At 35.6% G+C, this 9,442-nt stretch overlaps 1 protein-coding gene across 1 annotated transcript; it reads left to right on the top strand.

Moving 5' to 3' along the window:
• Positions 1-226: 226 nt before the first annotated feature.
• Positions 227-8,444, top strand: LOC131072149 (probable methyltransferase PMT24). Its single transcript, XM_058008227.2, has 9 exons — positions 227-407; positions 1,830-3,078; positions 3,189-3,338; positions 4,293-4,563; positions 4,667-4,777; positions 5,584-5,758; positions 5,884-6,129; positions 7,476-7,670; positions 7,880-8,444. Exons 2-9 carry the CDS (start codon positions 1,882-1,884, stop codon positions 8,073-8,075), a joined length of 2,541 nt encoding a protein of 846 aa, XP_057864210.1. The 5' UTR covers positions 227-407; positions 1,830-1,881; the 3' UTR covers positions 8,076-8,444.
• The last annotated feature ends 998 nt before the right edge of the window (positions 8,445-9,442 follow it).

The raw sequence follows: 9,442 nt of genomic DNA, 5'->3' as shown, positions 1-9,442 counted from the left end.
TAATTTCTTGATTTCATACCTATGTGCAGGGCATAGAGTCCCTCCAAATGGCCGACAAATTATTTCTTTTTCTTAATCCAATAATAATAATAAAAAAAAATCAATATATCACTCGCCAGTCTCAACAAATTCAACTCCCATGGTAATTTAAAAGAAGGGTATAATCAAATCTCACTAATATTACCTCCCACTTAAAAAAGATCCTCTTAGCTGTAGTCTCAGATGCTCATACTAATCACTCTAGAGTCTAGAGAATGCTCATATGCAACGAGTATATATAGGCTCTTGGTATGAGTCTAGAATTTACTAGTGTTGGCGTTGTACATGGGTGCTTCGAGCAGGTGTTCCAAGATTGACAATATGCAATCGAAGGGGACATTCCTGTAGCTTCACAAGCGTCAGATCTGGTACTCTCCACATCTATATTTTGTTAGTCTGGTCATCGATTTTGGTTTCTTTGCATACCCGATTTGTTATCTTGAAAACCCATTTTGTTGTTTTGGACACCCATTTGCTCATGGGTCTGGTTGTATGCTTAATTTGGGTGCATATATATTGGCACCCATCTTTATTCGTGTTTAAATCTTGCATCATTTTAAATACCCACTGCTGGATTACATTGGTTACCTGCTAGATTTGTGTATATATATTTTCTATCCGTTATTGATTTGTGTATATGTCTTGGTTCCTTTAGAGTGCCCATTTCCCGATTACACTGGTTGCCTGCTTGATTTATGTATACGATCTCATCCATTCTGATTTCTGTATATATTCTTGGATCAGGGACGATTTTGGTTACCTGCTTAATTTGTGTGTATTTATTTGTATATATTCTTGAATTCCTATTTCCTGATTACATAGGTAGCCTGCTTAATTTGTATGCATATGTCATTACGTATTCTTCAATTCTGCATATGTCCTCGTTCTTTATCACAGGGAATGCAGGAAGAGCAGAATACTTAACTTTGGCCTAACAAAATTTTCAGATCTGATTGCATATCAGGGATTACTTGCTTTTTACATTTTGGAATTTGTAGAGCGGTCTTAAGTATACGAGATCTTCAACCGAGGGTGCATGAAGTATGTTTATTCAATTAATAGACATCTGTAAGGTCATATAATTGGTCTAATAAATTGTTAGACATAAATCTTTAGGGCAATAACTGCAGATATTGAATCGTACGACATAGATTTGTAGTAGTAACTATGAATGCATGCTGTCTTAAGTTGCAATTCCACCCCAAGAAAAATAAAATGATTGACATGGTTTTAGGTGTAATGATAGGTGTTGGAATAGGATGTGTTATCCTAATATCTAGGAATGAATATAATGGCTATAGAAATTGCCGTAGGTTTTTGAGTTGAATGTGATCTTGTGATTTCTACGAATGTTAATCATGACTTTAGGAATGATGATGGGATTTTCAGTGGGATGTGTTCTTGCGATGTTTAGATGTAGTTTCTTCTACAGTAACTGTGCTTTAAGTTCGCTTTAGCTGTGCAGATAGTTTTTTTTAATAGAACGCGTTCTTGTGATTTCTTGGAATGAATAACATGGCTCTAGTACTGAAAATGCCTTCAAATGTAACATGTGATTTATCATTTATCAGTGCAATTTCTAATGGGGGAAGGTAATTTTAAGCTGGCATAGGAGTACTTATGGGCTTTTGACTGGATGGAGATTTTTAGGTCTAATTTCTTTTGTGGATGGGCTTTAAGAACAATAATAAGGTTTTGAACACAGTGTGTTATGTGATATCTAGGAATGAAAACAAAGTTTTAGGAGCGATGTTAAACTTCTGAATGAACCGTGTTCTTGTGATTTGCAGGTGTTATTTGAAATTTCGTTTGTTTGAAAAATAATTTTCATAATCGGTGAAGATGGCATTTGGTAATAAGCATGGCAGACAGGATAAGCATTCATCAAACACATTGTGTTTTAGAGGAACAGTGGTGATCTTTGTGGGTGTTTGTGTTCTTGCGGTATGGATGCTGAACTCATCCTCACCTGCTCCGGTGGAGCGAAAAACATTCAGTAACATTCGGAAGATAAATCCAGATCCGGAGATCCCTGAGAAAACAGGGGATTCTCCTCCTGAAGAGACAAAGGAAAATACGTCAGATGGCTCTGTGTCTTTTGAGGACAGCCCTGGCGATTTGCCAGATGATGCCATTAAGGGAGATGACAATAACCCACAGGTTGAGCAGAAAACTGATATTGACAAGACCTCAGATGACGAGAAACAAACAGATGGAGATCAAGGATTACATGAAGAGAAGAAATCTGATCTTGGCAAGACCTTTGATGAGGAGAAACAATCTGATGGAGAACCAGGATCGAATGAAGAGAAGAAATCTGATGGTGATGGGAATTCAGACGTAGGAAAAAGCTTTGATGGCAATGTGAATTTGAAGGAGGAAAATCCGACAGATGGATTTGAGAATAATGACAAGGGTGGTCAAAAAGTAATCGAAGAAGCTACAGACAAAATGACAGATGGAGATAAGAGCAAAGAGAAAAAGGATGTTGAAAACAGTTTGCAGTCTGAGAAGGATGGGGATAAATACAAGGAAGAAAAAGAAAAGAATCAGTCTGAGCAAAGGTCAAATGGAAACCAGGAAGTAGAAGAGAAGAAGGTAGAGGATAACAAATTACCAGAAACATTACCTAATGCTGGACAATTTGAGCTTCAAAAGGAAAATACTGTGGTACCTGGGAACTGGGAAACACAAGCTGCAGAGTCTAAAGATGAGAGAGAAAGGCAAGAAAGCAGTATAGTGGCCAATCCTGAAGAGAAAAAGGAAGAACCAGCTACTGGTCAGGTTGAAGACGGGGGTAATAAGAAAGAACAGTCCAATCAAGTTGTTAGCAATTCATACAATTGGCAACTTTGCAATGTAACAGCTGGGCCTGACTACATCCCTTGTCTTGATAATGTCGAGGCTATCAAAAAACTAACAAGCACTAAGCATTTTGAGCACCGAGAGAGGCATTGCCCTCAGGAGCCTCCAACATGCCTTGTTCCTCTTCCTCCAGGATATAAATTGCCCGTGCATTGGTCAGAAAGCAGAGATAAGGTTGTGGAAGCTGAACCTCATATGTACTTTTTCTGTTGATATGCATTCCATATAGATAGTGAACCGACCAAAATATATAAATCTGTTATAATTGTCTTGTTTTTGTACAGGTATGGTACAACAATGTCCCACACACCAAGCTTGCCGAAGTTAAAAAGCATCAAAATTGGATGAAGGTTGAGGGGGAGCATGTTATTTTCCCTGGTGGTGGTACGCAATTCAAAAATGGAGCTCTTCATTATATAGATTTTATTGAAGAGGTTTGTCTTCACTTTTGTCAATTTGGAGTAATTTTCTTCTGCTTGAGCTTTTGTGGGTGACTGGGAATTTTTTATTCTTATAATCTTAATAATTGCTTTCATCCTGTCTCGCCTACACACACACATGTATATGTAATTTAGGAGTTTATAAAACACATGGTTATCTTTGAGGGAGTAACATACCATTTGATTCGAGCAGAGAGTTATGGGCTTATTTTTATCAAATTAAAATAACCGGTGTGATGAGAAAAGTTCTATCAATTTAAGAGATCGATTATTATTAGTAGGAGTGGGAATAAACAATTACCCAACTAAGTATATATTATCGCTATTGTAGGAAGAATTAAATGCTATATGGTAAGTGATTCCAGGAGTCACATAATGTCACTTTTGGAAATGACAAAACATGCCAATCAATATGAGCACGTGTACTTTGCAGTAATGTCTTTAAAAATGAACGTCATTCTCCTTGAGAACATGTTTGGAAGGCATCAATGGTTAGTTAAAAGTTGCAATATTCCCGTTTTCATAGGTCTCAATTTGTTTGTCTGGGAATTGGCAAGGACCATTTATAATAAACTCTTTTTCTTGAAATAAAAGTTAATTTAAAAATCTTAAAGTTAAAATGGGTTCGTAAGATGATTCATTACAGATGCAGAAATATGAAATTTCTGAGATATTTTTATGATAGTTCCTTTTCCTGGGTCCTCTTGTTACAATATTTCTGTTGTGGTAATCTCCTGTCAAACTTTGTATCGATGATGAACGTCGCTTAGTGCCCATGTATAAATTGGCATTCACCATCATCAACTTTGTTACTTTATTAAATATATAATATTCACACGGACTCATGACATCTATCTCTTCATTTATTGACTGGAGTTGTACCTCTTCATTTGTTGACTGAAGGAGTTCATTTTTATATTGGCTGAAGTTGATTTATGGTAAATACAGACTATTCCAGATGTTGCATGGGGTAAGCACAGCCGTGTGATATTGGATGTTGGTTGTGGAGTTGCCAGTTTTGGAGGCTTCCTGTTTGATAAAGATGTCCTAACCATGTCCCTTGCACCTAAGGATGAACATGAAGCACAAGTTCAATTTGCTCTTGAACGTGGTATTCCTGCAATATCAGCTGTCATGGGAACCAAAAGGCTTCCCTTTCCAAGTGCTGCTTTTGATATTGTGCATTGTGCCCGTTGCAGAGTTCCATGGCATGCCGATGGTGTGTCTCTAATATTTGTTTCAATTTTGACAATTGGCCAATTGCATTTCATTGCTTTTTAATTTTTCTTCTGTTTTTTTAATGACTGTTCACTCTAATGCAGGTGGCAGGTTGCTTTTAGAGCTAAATCGATTGCTGAGGCCTGGAGGGTATTTTGTGTGGTCTGCTACTCCTGTCTATCAAAACAAGGACGAAGATGTTGATATCTGGAAAGGTGACAAGATAATTCTTTTTCTTAATTTTTTTAAAATGCAAATTTTTACAGACTGCAATATTTCCGTTTCCCAAGGATGAAGGTTTAATTAGTTAATGATCCTGATTATGAATTGTCAATAAAAACGTTAAAAGTTACTGTTTGATGATGTATGAATATGAAAACATTGGCTTAATTGGGGGCATCTGATAAAGTTTACAACTCTTTGCTTATGCAAAGGAAGATCTGATTTTTATCAATGTTTGTTCCTGAATCCTTTTTCTGGTCGATTCTCAATGCATAATGTTTTATTATTCCCTGGTCTGAAGATATCCAGTTTCCTTATTCTGTATGATGTGCATATCATTCAATTGTATTTGTGAGGTTGATTGGCAACTTTAAATGAGTAAGATGAGGATTAGTCGTCTGATATCTCTTATCAGACAAATTGTAGATGATTGTTATACATTAGATTACTTAATCTTCCATTAAGTGTGATACATTGGATTACTTAATCATCCACTAAGTGTGATACATCTTTGTCTCCTCTTTTATATTTTCATCATTGTTTTAATTAATGGTTAATAGGGCTTATGTGTCAAACAAGACATTTACAAAACAACTACAGTCAGTTGACAGTGTTAGATAATCTATTGTTTGCATTTGTCCCATTTGATGGAATGCAACAGAATTTGTAATGCCATTGGGTAAATGGTATTGCCAGTTTTTTGCACTTATCATGATATTTGGACTTCACATTTGCAGTGTTATGCCTATTGTTCAGGAAGAGTATTTAAATCTGAATTAGTGCTTTTCAATGATTTCAGCTATGTCTTCTTTGACGGCATCTATATGTTGGGATCTCCTTGCCAAAAAGAGTGATGGATTCAATGAAGTGGGCGTTGCAATCTATCGAAAACCGACTACTAATAATTGCTACGAGTCCAGAAGGACTAATGAGCCCCCTCTGTGCGCAGAAGCTGATGATCCTTATGCAGCTTGGTATTTGCTTCATTTCTGGGCTAGAACTGCAATCTGAGAGTCGTGTTTTGTTAAAAGAAATTAAATGCTTGATACAAAATTCCTTGATAAAGTTATCTTTTCTAACAAATTGTATTTTCTTATAGGTATGTTCCTATGGAGAGCTGTCTGCATAGGGTTCCAACTGATGAGGAGCGGGGAACTGAATGGCCAGAAGAATGGCCCCAAAGGCTTGAAAAAGTTCCTTTCTGGTTGAAGGGTGATCTGCACGATCGTTTTATTTCAGAGACTGAGCACTGGAAACGGATAGTTAGCAAGTCTTACCTTCAAGGGTTGGGAATTGATTGGTCTGCTGTTCGAAATGTGATGGACATGAAAACAGTTTATGGAGGGTATGAATTTTAATCCTTTATCACAACATACAAATGTCATGCAGATAAATAGTTTGCTTCTTGAAATGCTAGGTATGGTTTGTTGACATATGTAAATTCTATTCTTTTCCACTGTTACTCAAATACAGGTTTATAGAGTTTTCTTTTGTGATCTTAGATTGCTAATGGAAGGCTATATAATCACCAAATGTCTCTATTATCCCCTATTTAGAAAGAATAACAAGAACTAGATACAGGATAGCTTGCTGTAGATGCCAAAAACATAAATTTGGTGTACAGAGTGGAAGGGACTTATATTTCTCATTAAAATTTCATTGGTAGATGAGCCTACATTTGGGATTCTTGATGGTCTATTTGTTGTTTTCATTCTACATGTAACTGGCTTATAGACATCTCTCTTACTGGAATAATATGATCTAATGTAAATTTAAGAGGGCAAGGATCTATTCTAGTTGGTATTGTTAAATGTGCTTGTTGCAAGAAGTTTTGGTTCATACTTTTTGGGAATTCGGAAATGATGGTACCCTTTATATAAAACTATAAGTTTGCCAATCACAGGGAGTTTTGGTGAATAGTTTATGGGACATCGTGTTTTTTTTCCTATATTAATTGGAACTGTAATGGGATGTATATTTTTATTTGGATATAAATAGTGTATGTCATGTCAAAAATAAGCTTGAAGGTTTAAATTTAAAGTTTGAATGAAATCTGGTTAATGTTGTTTCTGGGCTAAGATTCCGGTGACTGACTGATCCAAGAGAGACATAGGTTCTGAACAGATTGAACATTTATTCTAGAACTTTTTAAACATTTGGTTGGTGTTGTTTCTGAGCCATGACTCTGGCAAGTGCCTGATATGAGAGATATAGGTTTTGAACAGACTCACCGTTTATTGCTGGGAACCTTTTTGAGTACAATTCTAACAATGAGGGGCAATGTTTTATGAATAATAATGTAGAATTTGCAATAAATTTTCCAACAGTAGTGGATGGAAGCTACTTTCCAATTGTGTATATAGTGGCTTGTTGATTCATTATGCTATAAGTTTATTCTTTTAGGCCAACTTAGCTATCTTAATTTCACTCCACTTGGTAGTGTTTTACTTTAATTTATTTTGTTTTGAAAAGTGCATTATTGCTTCTGAAACTGTGAGATCTAGAAAATATATATGTTAACGTGTGGTCTTTGAATTAATAGTATCTGATCATTCAAATGTAGCTTATTCTTGTCACAACTTGTGCATTTGTAAATGAACTTTCAGACTGTTTAACAATTTTCAAGTTTAACTTAAAATGATTGTTTTGAACTCTAACAATTTGGTTTTGTTTGTTATCTGTATATGGCAGATTTGCAGCAGCTTTAGCATCACAGCCAGTTTGGGTCATGAATGTTGTGCCAACTGATACTAAAAATACCCTTCCGGTAATCTATGACCGTGGTTTGTTTGGCATACACCATGACTGGTGTGAGTCTTTCAGTACTTATCCAAGAACATACGATCTTTTGCATGCTGATCACCTATTCTCTGGGCTGGTGAAAAGGTATAAATGCATATCTAAGATCTAAGACATTCATTATTTTGACAACATTTCTTCAGTTTGCATTGTTATTAGTTAATATAGTTCATTGGATTTTGTTGTTTTACAGCTTAGGTTTTCTAGCCATACGTTCTTTTTATATCAACTTTTGTTGCCTTGTTTCTCTTAGCAAAACAAAACATCAGTATTCATGGTGCAATTTGTTACTACAGGTGTAGCCTAGTTGCTGTAATGGCAGAGGTTGATCGCATATTAAGACCGGGAGGTTATGTCATTATCCGTGACAAAGTCGACACACTGAACGAAATGGAGAACATGATTAGATCACTACAGTGGGATATTCGATTGACATACACTCAAGAAATGGAAGGGATTTTATGTGCACAAAAGACCATGTGGCGGCCATAGTTTCCTGAATGCTTTTTATCATATTATCGCATGCAACAAACTGTGCAGATTATTCAAGTCGGCAGGGAATCCTCTCTGCTGGATGCAGGAAATTCTAGTTTCATCAGCTATTAGAAGATCAAGTTGTTTATTGATTCTTTAATTGTATTTTATCTCATCATTGCTACTAGATCTACTACCCAACCTTCAAAGGAAGGTTTTTATTTTAGAACATGTTTTTTTGTATGCTCGATTAAATTTTGAAAGGAATGTGCCGTGATTTGTATTCCAGTTAATTCTGGATACACTATGTGGAGCATCCACAGAGATTTGACTAAGGTTTTGTGTTTAAGCAACCATGTAATATTAATTGAAGGGTTTTTGGCTAGATATACTTTCATTAAATTTAAGATCCTATCTTTATACAAAAGCTGCTAAAGTGTACACATGTTCAAGCATTGATGATCTAGCCTTTAAAAAGATAGGCAATATTGTGGTAGGTCAAGATGCTGTATCAGTTCTGGAACGGACTTAATCTTTCTCATTCATTACCCATGCTTATCATTTTCTCAGTTCAAATTTATTGGTAAAACAATTTTTTAATTTTGTTTTCTTTCTTGAAATTTAATGTTTTAAAATCATTCAATTTTGTTAAGCATAAATTGCATTTTTATTTTTGAAGTGATGCATTTAAACCTTAGTATCACCCTGAATAACAATGCATAATCAACATCTATGGCATTATAAGAATATATGGTTAGCATCAAGGACAGCATAATGCATATCGTGGTCCATAATATGATCAGTTTCCCAAGATCCATGCTAGTGGATAGGAAGAAATCCATTTCTTTTTGTTGCTAAGATTAAATGTTTATTTTGTCACATATATCACGGCCTATAATTCAATGAGTTTCTCAAGTACATGTTCTTTGTCAGCTTGCAAGCGGATAGAAAGAAATTTATAATTTTTGTTGCTACGTGGATATGCAACTTTTTTGGTTCTTGGATAGATTTAAGTGCATTAGTGTTTGAACTTTGGGTTTTAGTAATACATATTGATTTATTGGGTGTGGTGGTTTTGAGAAAGATAGCACGAATGTGTAATTCTGCATCATTTTGATCGGTACATCTGAATCCTCATTCATGTACAGAATAGAGATATGGTGCAGTTAAAATAAGTTTTGACATCTAAAGTTGACACGGATTGCATTTGTTATTTCTGCATATAAATATACTGAATTAGCTCAATGGAAGAACAGACATTTCTTCGTAATCCCTACAGCAGCAGGTCATGCTTAAATAACCACGATTCCAAGGCAATATGTGGCAGAGGTAAGATGTTTGGCCGTTAATCCTTCAGATGTGATGCTGTATTCTGTTGATCATTA

This window comes from Cryptomeria japonica, chromosome 6 (assembly GCF_030272615.1).
Source record: "Cryptomeria japonica chromosome 6, Sugi_1.0, whole genome shotgun sequence".
Classification (NCBI taxonomy): Eukaryota; Viridiplantae; Streptophyta; class Pinopsida; order Cupressales; family Cupressaceae; genus Cryptomeria; species Cryptomeria japonica.
Note: the sequence above shows the minus strand (reverse complement) of the source record. Positions and strands in the feature narration are given on the sequence as shown.

Excerpts from the sequence above, each read along its gene's own strand:
- LOC131072149 (XM_058008227.2), top strand. The coding sequence starts at position 1,882 with ATGGCATTTGGTAATAAGCATGGCAGACAGGATAAGCATTCATCAAAC. Across the intron at positions 3,079-3,188 it reads GGTCAGAAAGCAGAGATAAG|GTATGGTACAACAATGTCCC; the intron begins GTTGTGGAAGCT and ends GTTTTTGTACAG. Across the intron at positions 7,671-7,879 it reads TTCTCTGGGCTGGTGAAAAG|GTGTAGCCTAGTTGCTGTAA; the intron begins GTATAAATGCAT and ends TTGTTACTACAG.